The sequence below is a fragment of the Trachypithecus francoisi genome, unplaced genomic scaffold, assembly GCF_009764315.1.
Source record: "Trachypithecus francoisi isolate TF-2019V2 unplaced genomic scaffold, Tfra_2.0 Lachesis_group13, whole genome shotgun sequence".
In the NCBI taxonomy this organism is placed as follows: Eukaryota; Metazoa; Chordata; class Mammalia; order Primates; family Cercopithecidae; genus Trachypithecus; species Trachypithecus francoisi.
Window position 1 is genome coordinate 21668655 of NW_022681458.1, and position 14332 is coordinate 21682986.

The 14332-nt window shown below is 44.1% G+C and overlaps 1 protein-coding gene across 4 annotated transcripts in view; it reads left to right on the top strand.

The window, feature by feature from the left end:
• The first annotated feature begins 299 nt into the window (after nt 1-299).
• Nucleotides 300-14332, top strand: part of DNPEP (aspartyl aminopeptidase) — a 38192-nt gene continuing 24159 nt past the window's right edge. For all 4 annotated transcript variants that reach the window (XM_033230122.1, XM_033230118.1, XM_033230126.1 and 1 more), the window contains exon 1: nt 300-463. In XM_033230122.1, coding sequence (XP_033086013.1) covers nt 404-463 — 60 coding nt within the window. In that variant the 5' untranslated portion in view covers nt 300-403. The remainder of the gene's footprint in view (nt 464-14332) is intronic.

Consider the following 14332-nt stretch of genomic DNA (forward strand, 5'->3'; position numbering starts at 1 on the left):
GGGAGAGACAGACAATAAAAAAGTGAACACATATTAGTGAAATAATGAGAGCACTGGCTGGCAGGAAGCAAACAAAGAGGCCAAAATGGAGAATAAAGGAGGAGTTCTTCAAGGAAAGAAGAAAGTCTCTATCCTTAGTCTCCCAGAATACAAGACACCCTGCCCCCAGTCAGGTGCCAACATTTAGACATTGGCCACCATACGTCAGCCTGAGGCTTGGGGTTCCCTGAGGATGTTACTGCTTCAAATTGCACTGATGATGTCATAATGGGCTCTAGGGATGATGGAGAGCCCTGGAAGTTGGGGCCCAAGGCAGGGGGATGATCTGGCAACAAAGGCACCTGGTTCAGGCCTGTCCACTCAGACCCAGTCTCCGGCCTTGGGAGGAGGCGAATAGGTCACCATGGCTCGAAGCCTCTCCACCATGTTCGTCCCCAACAGCTGGCTCAATGGCTACCACAAGGTAACCGGGGTCTGCCTAGTTCTGTGGTCAGCGGGAGTGTCCCAGCCAGTGCAGACACATGTTCCTGGGCACCGGCCTTCCGTGAGCTACGCACTGACTTAGGCATTACGGGGATAAAGAGATGAATGAGATGGGGTCCCCTGCTCTCAATCTGCTAACAAACTAGACCTCCAGCAAGTGGGTTAACAGAATAATACTGATCATCATCTTGGCTAACTTTGGATGATTTAATCTTTCCAAACAACCCTGTCTGGTGCCCTATTGGCTCCACATTGCCCAACAACTGAGTTCAAGGGCAACCCACCCATCGGCACAAGTGTTTTTTGAGAATTTAGATGAGTGTTTCTCAGGGTGATCTAAAGATGGCAGAATTACTTGCAGCACCTGTTAAAAGTGGAGATCCCTGGGCCTCAGCCCAAATCTTCCAAATCAGGATCTTCAGGTATGGGGCTCATGAATCTGCATTTTAAAAAGCACTCAGGGGATTCGCACCCTAAACACTGCCTTAGAGTTTAAACACCTGCCAGTTTCCAAGCCCCATGTCTGGTGGACCAGGGTGGGTCGGTTTCTGTTTGAGATGTGTGTTGGCCTTTGATATTTTTATTACTGATGAAAAGCCATGATTCATGAGCTGCTGGTGGCCAGCTGTCAGTTTGGAAAGGAGTCAGAGGCCACTGAGAACAGAATTTTCTATCTTTTCAACCCATCTATAAAATGCCTACCTGAGCAGACACTGTTTAAAAGCCATTAAAATAGCAGACACAGAATCACCCAGTCCCTGGAACTTTATAGACATATTTACTCAAACTCAAGTGCTTGCAAAGAGTAAATAAACGGGAAGCAAAATGAGTAAGCATCCCTAGAAACACGAACCGAAAGTAAACAGCTCTGTTCACTAAAATAAACAGGACAAATCCAGCGAGGATTAAATGACCTCTAGTTGGGTTGAGAGCCAGAAATGCCCCATCTTGGCTCCCAGAGGAAGGCGAGGGCCTGTGCCTGCCACCTGGAGGGGGTGCGTCAGAAGCTGTATTCCTTGGGGGCTCAGAGCTGGGCCTGCAATGGCAGACATTACCCTCAGGTAGTAGGAGTGCACCCCAGGCCCCCTGGCATCCTGCTACAGGGCCTGAAAACCCTCATGTTTAAAGATTAAGAAGCGTGTCCTGGGGGGGCGGAGCAAGATGGCCGAATAGGAACAGCTCCAGTCTCCAACTCCCAGCGCGAGCGACACAGAAGACCGGTGATTTCTGCATTTTCAGCTGAGGTACTGGGGTCATCTCTCTAGGGAGTGCCGGACAATCGGTGCGGGTCAGCTGCTGCAGCTGACCAGCGTGAGCTGAAGCAGGGCGAGGCATCGCCTCACCTGGAAGCGCAAGGGGGAAGGAAATCCGTTTTCCTAGCCAGGGGAACTGAGACACACAACACCTGGAAAATCGGGTAACTCCCACCCCAATACTGCGCTTTAAGGAAACAGGCACACCAGGAGAATATATCCCACACCTGGCCGGGAGGGTCCACGCCCACGGAGCCTCCCTCACTGCTAACACAGCCGTCTGCGGCGATCTATCCGCAAGGCAGCAGCGAGGCTGGGGGAGGGGCGCCCGCCATTGCTGAGGCTTAAGTAGGTAAACAAAGCCGCTGGGAAGCTCGAACTGGGTGGAGCTCACAGCAGCTCAAGGAAGCCTGCCTGTCTCTGTAGACTCTACCGCTGCGGACAGCGCACAGCTGCAGTCCATTAGGGGAAAGAGCGGGCCGCTGCAGACCCGAACGACTCTGTCTGACAGCTTTGGGGAGAGCCGTGGATCTCCTAACGCGGAGGTTGAGATCTGAGAACGGACAGACTACCTGCTCAGGTGGGTCCCTGACCCCTGAGTAGCCTAGCTGGGAGACATCCCCCACTAGGGGCAGTCTGATACCCCACACCTCACAGGGTGGCGTCACCCCTGAGAGGAAACTTCCAAAGGAAGAATCAGACAGGTACACTCGCTGTTCAGCAATATTCTATCTTCGGCAACCTCTGCTGCTGATACCCAGGCAAACAGGGTCTGGAGTGGACCTCAAGCAATCTCTAACAGACCAACAGACAGTCCTTCTGACTGTCAGACGGAAAACTATCAAACAGGAAGGACACCTGTACCAAAACCCCATCAGTACGTCACCATCATCAAAGTCCAGAGACAGATAAAACCACAAAGATGGGGAAGAAGCAGGGCAGAAAAGCTGGAAATTCAAAAAATAAGAGCGCATCTCCCCCTGCAAAGGAGCGCAGCCCATCGCCAGCAACGGATCAAAGCTGGTCAGAGAATGACTTTGACGAGATGAGAGAAGAAGGCTTCAGTCCATCAAACCTCTCAGAGCTAAAGGAGGAATTACGTACCCAGCGCAAAGAAACAAAAAATCTTGAAAAAAAGTGGAAGAATTGACAGCTAGACTAATTAATGCAGAGAAGATCATAACGAAATGACAGAGATGAAAACCATGACACGAGAAATACGTGACAAATGCACAAGCTTCGGTAACCGACTCGATCAACTGGAGGAAAGAGTATCAGCGATTGAGGATCAAATGAATGAAATGAAGCGAGAAGAGAAACCAAAAGAAAAAAGAAGAAAAAGAAATGAACAAAGCCTGCAAGAAGTATGGGATTATGTAAAAAGACCAAATCTACGTCTGATTGGGGTGCCTGAAAGTGAGGGGGAAAATGGAACCAAGTTGGAAAACACTCTTCAGGATATCATCCAGGAGAACTTCCCCAACCTAGTAGGGCAGGCCAACATTCAAATTCAGGAAATACAGAGAACGCCACAAAGATACTCCTCCAGAAGAGCAACTCCAAGACACATAATTGCCAGATTCACCAAAGTTGAAATGAAGGAAAAAATCTTAAGGGCAGCCAGAGAGAAAGGTCGGGTTACCCACAAAGGGAAGCCCATCAGAATAACAGCAGACCTCTCGGCAGAAACTCTACAAGCCAGAAGAGAGTGGGGGCCAATATTCAACGTTCTTAAAGAAAAGAATTTTCAACCCAGAATTTCATATCCAGCCAAACTAAGCTTCATCAGTGAAGGAGAAATAAAATCCTTTACAGATAAGCAATGCTTAGAGATTTTGTCACCACCAGGCCTGCCTTACAAGAGACCCTGAAGGAAGCCCTAAACATGGAAAGGAACAACCGGTACCAGCCATTGCAAAAACATGCCAAAATGTAAAGACCATCGAGGCTAGGAAGAAACTGCATCAACTAACGAGCAAAATAACCAGTTAATATCATAATGACAGGATCAAGTTCACACATAACAATATTAACCTTAAATGTCAATGGACTAAATGCTCCAATTAAAAGACACAGACTGGCAAACTGGATAAAGAGTCAAGACCCATCAGTCTGCTGTATTCAGGAGACCCATCTCACATGCAGAGACATACATAGGCTCAAAATAAAGGGATGGAGGAAGATCTACCAAGCAAATGGAGAACAAAAAAAAGCAGGGGTTGCAATCCTAGTCTCTGATAAAACAGACTTTAAACCATCAAAGATCAAAAGAGACAAAGAAGGCCATTACATAATGGTAAAGGGATCAATTCAACAGGAAGAGCTAACTCTCCTAAATATATATGCACCCAATACAGGAGCACCCAGATTCATAAAGCAAGTCCTTAGAGACCTACAAAGAGACTTAGACTCCCATACAATAATAATGGGAGACTTCAACACTCCACTGTCAACATTAGACAGATCAACCAGACAGAAAGTTAACAAGGATATCCAGGAATTGAACTCATCTCTGCACCAAGCGGACCTAATAGACATCTATAGAACTCTCCACCCCAAATCAACAGAATATACATTCTTCTCAGCACCACATCGCACTTATTCCAAAATTGACCACATAATTGGAAGTAAAGCACTCCTCAGCAAATGTACAAGAACTGAAATTATAACAAACTGTCTCTCAGACCACAGTGCAATCAAACTAGAACTCAGGACTAAGAAACTCAATCAAAACCGCTCAACTACATGGAAACTGAACAACCTGCTCCTGAATGACTACTGGGTACATAACGAAATGAAAGCAGAAATAAAGAGGTTCTTTGAAACCAATGAGAACAAAGATACAACATACCAGAATCTCTGGGACACATTTAAAGCAGTGTGTAGAGGGAAATTTATAGCACTAAATGCCCACAAGAGAAAGCAGGAGAGATCTAAAATTGACACTCTAACATCACAATTAAAAGAACTAGAGAGGCAAGAGCAAACACATTCAAAAGCTAGCAGAAGGCAAGAAATAACTAAGATCAGAGCAGAACTGAAGGAGATAGAGACACAAAAAACCCTCCAAAAATCAATGAATCCAGGAGTTGGTTTTTGAAAAGATCAACAAAATTGACAGACCGCTAGCTAGACTAATAAAGAAGAAAAGAGAGAAAATCAAATAGACGCAATAAAAAATGATAAAGGGGATATCACCACCGACCCCACAGAAATACAAACAACCATCAGAGAATACTATAATGCCTCTACGCAAATCAACTAGAAAATCTAGAAGAAATGGATAATTTCCTGGACACTTACACTCTTCCAAGACTAAACCAGGAAGAAGTTGAATCCCTGAATAGACCAATAGCAGGCTCTGAAATTGAGGCAACAATTAATAGCCTACCACCAAAAAAAGTCCAGGACCAGATGGATTCACAGCTGAATTCTACCAGAGGTACAAGGAGGAGCTGGTACCATTCCTTCTGAAACTTTTCCAATCAATAGAAAAAGAGGGAATCCTCCCTAACTCTTTTTATGAGGCCAACATCATCCTGATACCAAAGCCTGGCAGAGACACAACAAAAAAAGAGAATTTTAGACCAATATCCCTGATGAACATCGATGCAAAAATCCTCAATAAAATACTGGCAAACGGATTCAGCAGCACATCAAAAAGCTTATCCACCATGATCAAGTGGGCTTCATCCCTGGGATGCAAGGCTGGTTCAACATTCGCAAATCAATAAACGTAATCCAGCATATAAACAGAACCAAAGACAAGAACCACATAATTATCTCAATAGATGCAGAAAAGGCTTTTGACAAAATTCAACAGCCCTTTATGCTAAAAACGCTCAATAAATTTGGTATTGATGGAACGTACCTCAAAATAATAAGAGCTATTTATGACAAACCCACAGCTAATATCATACTGAATGGGCAAAAACTGGAAAAATTCCCTTTGAAAACTGGCACAAGACAGGGATGCCCTCTCTCACCACTCCTATTCAACATAGTGTTGGAAGTTCTGGCTAGGGCAATCAGGCAAGAGAAAGAAATCAAGGGTATCCAGTTAGGAAAAGAAGAAGTCAAATTGTCCCTGTTTGCAGATGACATGATTGTATATTTAGAAAACCCCATAGTCTCAGCCCAAAATCTCCTTAAGCTGATAAGCAACTTCAGCAAAGTCTCAGGATACAAAATTAATGTGCAAAAATCACAAGCATTCTTATACACCAGTAACAGACAAGCAGAGAGCCAAATCAGGAATGAACTTCCATTCACAATTGCTTCAAAGAGAATAAAATACCTAGGAATCCAGCTTACAAGGGATGTAAAGGACCTCTTCAAGGAGAACTACAAACCACTGCTCAGTGAAATCAAGAGGACACAAACAAATGGAAGAACATACCATGCTCATGGATAGGAAGAATCAATATCGTGAAAATGGCCATACTGCCCAAGGTTATTTATAGATTTAATGCCATCCCCATCAAGCTACCAATGACTTTCTTCACAGAATTGGAAAAAACTGCTTTAAAGTTCATATGGAACCAAAAAAGAGCCCGCATTGCCAAGACAATCCTAAGTCAAAAGGACAAAGCTGGAGGCGTCACGCTACCTGACTTCAAACTATACTACAAGGCTACAGTAACCAAAACAGCATGGTACTGGTACCACAACAGAGATATAGACCAATGGAACAGAACAGAGTCCTCAGAAATAATACCACACATCTACAGCCATCTGATCTTTGACAAACCTGAGAGAAACAAGAAATGGGGAAAGGATTCCCTATTTAATAAATGGTGCTGGGAAAATTGGCTAGCCATAAGTAGAAAGCTGAAACTGGATCCTTTCCTTACCCCTTATACGAAAATTAATTCAAGATGGATTAGAGACTTAAATGTTAGACCTAATACCATAAAAACCCTAGAAGAAAATCTAGGTAGTACCATTCAGGACATAGGCATGGGCAAGGACTTCATGTCTAAAACACCAAAAGCAACGGCAGCAAAAGCAAAAATTGACACATGGGATCTAATTAAACTAAAGAGCTTTTGCACAGCTAAAGAAACTACCATCAGAGTGAACAGGCAACCTACAGAATGGGAAAAAATTTTTGCAACCTACTCATCTGACAAAGGGCTAATATCCAGAATCTACAAAGAACTCAAACAAATATACAAGAAAAAAACAAACAACCCCATCAAAAAGTGGGGAAAGGATATGAACAGACATTTCTCAAAAGAAGACATCCATACAGCCAACAGACACATGAAAAAATGCTCGTCATCACTCGCCATCAGAGAAATGCAAATCAAAACTACAATGAGATACCATCTCACACCAGTTAGAATGGCAATCACTAAGAAGTCAGGAAACAACAGGTGTTGGAGAGGATGTGGAGAAATAGGAACACTTTTACACTGTTGGTGGGATTGTAAACTAGTTCAACCATTATGGAAAACAGTATGGCGTTTCCTCAAGGATCTAGAACTAGATGTACCATATGACCCAGCCATCCCACTACTGGGTATATACCCAAAGGATTATAAATTACTCTACTACAAAGACACATGCACACGTATGTTATTGCGGCACTATTCACAATAGCAAAGACTTGGAATCAACCCAAATGTCCATCTGTGACAGACTGGATTAAGAAAATGTGGCACATATACACCATGGAATACTATGCAGCCATAAAAAAGGATGAGTTTGCATCCTTTGTAGGGACATGGATGCAGCTGGAAACCATCATTCTTAGCAAACTATCACAAGAAGAGAAACCAAACACCGCATGTTCTCACTCATAGGTGGGAACTGAACAATGAGATCACTTGGACTCGGGAAGGGGAACATCACACACTGGGGCCTATCATGGGGAGGGGGGAGGAGGGAGGGATTGCATGGGGGAGTTATACATGATATAAACGTCATGCACATGTACCCTAGAACTTAAAGTATAATAAAAAAAAAAAAAAAAAAAAAAAAAAAGAAGCGTGTCCTAAAAGTCTTCTGAAAAAGTCCACGTTTTCTAGAGGCATATTACCCCAAGTTCCTTTTTTTTTTTTTGAGATGGAGTCTTGCTCTGTTGCCCAGGCTGGCGTGCAGTGGTGCGATCTCGGCTCACCGCAACCTCCACCTCCTGGGTTCAAACGATTCTCCTGCCTCATCCTCCCAAGTAGCTAGGATTACAGCCATGCACCACCACACCCAGCTCATTTTCGTATTTTTAGTAGAGACAGGGTTTCACCATGTTGGCCAGACTGGCCTCGAACCCCTGACCTCAGGTGATCCTCCCAACTCGGCCTCCCAGAGTGCTGGGATTACAGGCATGAGCCACCGTGCCCGGCCCCAAGTTACTATTATTTGCCATTTATTCACTAATTTAGTAAACATTCATTGAGATCCTACTACATGTCAGGCCAGGCACTAAAGATATCAAGAAGTGGTTCATAGACCTGTGCTTAAGTTGCTCACAGTTTAAAATGAGAGATAATACTGGCTCACAAGTACTGTCACTTAACTATTTGAAGAACTCAGTGATGAGCACCCTACATGCATTATCCCATTTACTCCTCATAACATTACGAGGTTATGACTATCTTCCTCTCGTTTACAGATGAGGAAGCTAAGGCTCTAAGTCTGTGGTGTGATGGTAGATGTTTAACAGCTAGCTCTCTGGGCCAGGTGTGATGGCTCACAACTGTAATCCTAACACTTTGGGTGGCCAAGATGGGAGGACTGCTTGAGTTCTGGTGCTTGCCACCAGCGTGGGCAACATGGTGAAACTCCATCTAAAATTAAAAATTAAAAAAAAGAAAAGTATCCAGGCACAGTGGCTCACGCCTGTAATCCCAGCACTTTGGGAGGCCAAGGCGGGGGAATCACTTGAGGTCAGGAGTTTAAGACCAGCCTGGCCAACATGGCAAAACCTTGTCTCTACTAAAAATACAAAAATTAGCCAGGCATGGTGGCACATGCCTGTAACCCTTGCTAATCTCCAATCTCATGACTTTAAATAGCAACTGTACCCTGACAATTGTCAAATTTACATATCCCCAGCCCAGATACCTCTTCTAAACTATATATAGTCTCACATATCCAATTGTTTTTGCACAGTGTCCGTGTGGGCCTAATAGGAATCTCCAGTGTAATGTCTTAATCTGAACTCATTGTTCCCCAAACCTATTCCACCCACATTCTTGATCATGTGGAGACTACCTGGAAGGCTGAGGCATGAGAATCACTTGAACCCAGAAGGCAGAAGTTGCAGTGAGCCAAGATCACGCCCCTGTACTCCAGCCTGAGCAACAGAGCGAAACTCTGTCTCAAAAAAAAAAAGAAAAGAAAAGAAAAACCAACTAGCTCTCTGGAAGAAAAAAAAATGCCCTGATTTGTAGTGTTTGCCAGTCTCAGTAGTGTAAATACTTTCAGGCCTGTCTCAAGCTTCCTGCCTGATGTCTCTGAATGTGGAACAGGAAAGAGATGCGGGTGGGAGGGGAGGGAGGCTGGCTCTGGCACAACACAGCAAACACGACCCACAGCTAATAAATGCAGGAGCCAGGATGTGAACCAGGTGTGTGGATCCCGAGCCCACACTCATAACCACTTTGTTATACTGTCACTAACTACACAAGAGCATTGACATTCAAGGGGGATACATCTTAAGACCTTTGTGAAGTGCCAATTTTACAGTATTCCATAAAGCATGCAGGGTTAGTAACCAGCACTTTCCTCTACCTCTTTGTTTTCATCACTAACAGGAGCAGTTGGTTTTCCTTTGAGGGCCATTCTAAAAACCTTTTTATTTGGAAATAATTTTACCTTCCCAAGAGGTTGCAGAAATTGTACACAGAGGTCTGTGTGCCCGCCACTCAGTTTGCCCAGATGGTTACATCTTAGATAAGCACAGCACAGTATTACACTCAGGAAAGTGACACAGGTAAAATGCGTGTGCGTATTCGATGCCATTTTTTTCTAGGTTTGCCAGATTTAGCAAATGAAAATATAGGAAACTCAGTTAAATTTTGTTTTTAGTATAAGTATATCCTATGCAATATTTGGGACATATTTATACTGAAAAGATTATTCCTTATCTTTTTTTTTTTTTTTTTTTTTGAGATGGAGTCTCGCTCTGTTGCCCAAGCTAGAGTGTAGTGGCACGATCTCAGCTCATTTCAACCTCCACCTCCCAGGTTCATGTGATTCTCCTGCCTCAGCCTCCCAAGTAGCTGGGATTATAGGTGCCCACTACCATACCCAGCTAATTTTTGTATTTTTAGTAGAGATAGGGTTTTACCATGTTGATCAGGCTGGTCTCGAACTCCTGACCTCAAGTGATCAGCCCGCCTTGGCCTCCCAAAGTGCTGGGATTACAGGCGTGAGCCACCATGCCTGACCCTTGTTTTTCTTAAATTCAAATAAATTGGGCATTCTGTATTTCATTTGGCAACCCTAATTTTATCACGGGTAGAGTCATAACCACCACTATAATCTAGACATATAACTATCCATCACCATTAAGATGTTCCTGAGCTACCCCTTCATAGTCACACACATTCCTCCCCGAATCCTCCCTAGCCCTGAGCAACCACTAATCTGTTCTCCATCTCTATAATTTTGTCATTTTTTTCACTCAGCATAAGGCACCTGAGATCCAGCCACGGTATTGCATTTAGCAACCACTTGTTCCTTTCTATTGCCCCTTCTATTATCCCATGAGGGTCCTTTATCACAAAGAACAATTATTTTTTAAAATTTCTTTAATTCAGTGAGTGTTTATTGTATATCCACTACCTGCCAGGCACCGAGGATTGCAGCAGCAAAGTAAAAGTGATTACACGTCACAGGTCAGCAGATTACTTCCAGTTGACAGAGACTTCTTCCTGTGGATCCTAAGATAGGAGATGATACTGGCGCTAGGAGGGGAGGACTGGCCTCCCTGAGCACTTACCTCTGGAGATGCTAGGGAAGGCTTTGTGAAGGAGCTCGGGAGGCAGGGTTTGCTGATGGATCTGACATGGGGTGCAAGAGAAAGAGATGCACCAAGGCTAACACCAAGAGTTATGACCTGAAATAGGAAGGATAGAGTTGCCATTTACTGAATGTACGGCAGACACATCTGACAGCAATAACCGAAGCACACCCTGAGAATGACCCTGAATGGCAGATATACTTGATATGTGTTTGGAGTTCTGAGCTGAGAAATCCTGGAGTGGGCAACCTAGAGATCCTCATCTATGAGGAACCTCTGAGCCCCCTTCCCATCCTGTGGAACAAGGGCCATACAGGGGATCAAAGCCCTTTATTTTGGGTTAAATGAAGGTTGCCAGGTGGAGGTTGTTATGGAGCGAGTGTTGAGTGAAAATGCATGCTTTCTGCAGGTGACAGCGGTTCTACTGTCCAGCTCACCACCACTGGACCATCTTGTAAGTTCTCCTCAATAGACGCTCACCCCTGTGATCCCAGCACTTTGAGAGGCCAAGGCGGGCAGATTGCTTGAGGTCAGGAGTTCGAGACCAGGCTGGCCAACATAGTGAAACCCCGTCTCTACTAAAAATATAAAAATTAGCTGGGCGTGGTTGTGCATGTCTGTAATCCTGAGGAGGCTGAGGCAGGAGAATCGCTTGAACCCAGGAGGTGGAGGTTGCAGTGAGCCAAGATCGCACCACTGCACTCCAGCCTGGGCGACAGAGTGAGACTCCCTCTCAAAAAAAAATCTTGTCTTGTTTGCTGGCTCTGGGTCTCTTCTTTGGCCTCTTGAACCTGGGGCCTTCCCTATTGGAGTGGACAGGGGTTCAGCACAACACTGAGATGGGAAGAATGTGGATGGAATAGGTTTGGGGAACAAGGAGTTCAGATTAAGACATATTACACTGGAGATTCCTATTAGGCACACACATGGAAACTGTGCAAAAACAATTGGATATATAAGAATATATATAGTTCAGAAGCGATATCTGGGCTAGGGATATGTAAATTTGACAACTGTCAGGGTATAGATGCTATTTAAAGTCATGAGATTGGAGATTAGCAAGGGAGTGAGGGTAGAGAGCTTTCTAAGCACTGAGCCCTGAGGCCTTCCATTTAAAGATGGGAGATGAGGCCAGGCACGGTGGCTCATGCCTGTAATCCCAGCAATTTGGGAGCCCCAGGTAAGAGTATCACTTGAGGTTGGAGTTGGAGACCAGCCTGGCCAACATAGTGAGACCTCATCTCTATTTTAAAAACATGAAAGTAATAAAATAATAATAACATTAGCAATGGGAGATAAGGAGGAGCCAGAAGAGACCCAAAGGAGTGGTGGTGAGGGTAGTAAGTGTCTAGGAGGCCAAATGAAGAGAGTGTTCCCAGGAGAGCAAGCAGCTATGTCAAATAGGACCCATGGGTCAAGGACAATGAGGACTGAAAACTGACCACTGGATTCAGCATTGTGGAGGTTGTTTTTGAACTTGACAAGAAAAGTTGTGGTGGAATGATGGTGGTAAAACCTCACTCTAGAGGGTTTACAAGAGAAAGAGAGAAGAGGAATTGGGAAACAGTCAATCTAGATAGCTCTTTTTAAAAGAGATTTACATAAAGAGGAGAAGGAAAATGAGGCCACTGCTGGAGGGAGACTGGGGGTTAAGAGAGGATTATTTTTTCATGGGAGAAATTATAGCACATGTATATGCTAATCAGCTTGACCCACCAGAACTGTGGAGATTGATAATGCAGGAGAAAGGGAAGAACTGTTGACACGGTGCCCTTACATAAGCAAGACGGGTGGAATCTTGTGCACAAGTGGAGAGAGTGGCCTTGGATAGGAGCACAGATGGTTCACCCACAGAAATGAGGACAGCAGAATACGGAGCTCAGATCCTGGTAGGAGCCTAGGCATGGCAGCTTAAAACTTGCGGAAATTCTCTTTTGAAGGCTTCTGTTTTCACAGTAAAATGGGAACAATGGTCCTCAGCTGAGAGTGGGGATGGAGGAGGACACTGGATGAAACTGTCCTCCAGGAGAGCAAAGCAGCAAATGGTCCAGGAGATGCAATAGGACCTCTGGGCAGTACAAAGAACACACTTAGGTTAGTGGTTGAGTTTAAAGCAAGCTTGTCTGGCGGGGTACAGTGGCTCACACCCGTAATACCAGCACTTTGGGAGGCCAAGGCAGATAGATTACTTGAGGTCAGGAGTTCAAGACCAGCCTGGCCAACATGGTGAAACCCCATCTCTACTAAAAATACAGAAATCAGCCTGGCATGGTGGCTCATGCTTGTGAGCTGCTTGAGATGCTGAGGCAGGTGAATCGCTTGAACCCAGGAGGCAGAGGTTGCGGTGAGCTGAGATCATGCCACTGCACTCTAGCCTGGGCAACAGAGTGATACTCTTTCTCAAAAAATAAAAAATAAAAATAAAAATAATTTTTTTTAAAAAAGGGCAAGCTTGTCCAACCCACTGCCCATGGACCACATGCAGCCCAGGACAGCTTTGAATACAGCCCAACGCATATTTGTAAACCTTTTTAAAACATTATGAGATATTTTTGAAATGTTTTCAGCTCATCAGTTATTGTTAGTGTTATTATTAGACCAATTAGCTATTGTTCGTGGCCAGTTCAAGACCAGCCTGGCCAACATAGTGAAACCCTGTCTCTACTAAAAATATAAAAAATTAGCCAGGCATGATGATGCATGCTTGTAATCCTAGCTACTCAGGAGGCTGAAGCAAGAGAATCGCTGGAACCCAGGAGATGGAAGTTGCAGTAAGCCAAAATGGCACCACTGCACTCCAACCTGGGCAACAGAGTGAGACCCCATCTCAAAAAAAAAAAAAAAATTAACTGGGTGTGGTGGCGGGTGCCTATAATCCCAGCTACTTGGGAGGCTGAGGCAGGAGAATCACTTGAACCCAGGAGGCAGAGATTGCAGTGAGCTGAGATGGCACCACTGCACTCTAGCTTGGGCTACAGAGTGAGTCTCCATCTCAAAAAAAGAAAAGAAAAGAAAAGACATACGTATCCTATCAACTTACACTGAAGTGTATGTAATGACTGCTATGTTCACACAAAAGTATTTGCACTTTAATATGTGTTAAACCAAAAGGATGAATGAATAACGGTAGCATTGTAAACATCAGCTGAGATCTGCCAGGGAAGATGTTCTCAGAAGGCCAAGGGCAAGAATGATTCTCAGAAACTTTTTCTTTCTTGATCTCTAGTCATCCCATGACTTTCCCACCTGAACTCCAAATCCATTACCATTCCCTTACCCAGAAGTGACCATTATCCTTCCAAACCTGTTTCTATCCATTTACATATGTATTTATATAACATCTAGAAATATAAATTTAGCTCATTGTGTGAGTTTTATCTAAATGTCCTCACCTTACATTCTAGAAATTGCTTTTTTTTTTTTCACTCAACAGTATATTTGGAATTCTTTTCTGTAACAGTTCCTGAAAATTGACCTCCTTTTTAGAGATTTTTATTAACTGCTACACAGCACTTTAAAATATTGTGTCTCAAGCATTCAAATCATCTAGGAATCTTGTTAACATGCAGATGCTGATTCAATAACTCTGGGGTAAGCCCTGAGGTTCTGCATTTCTAAAAACCTC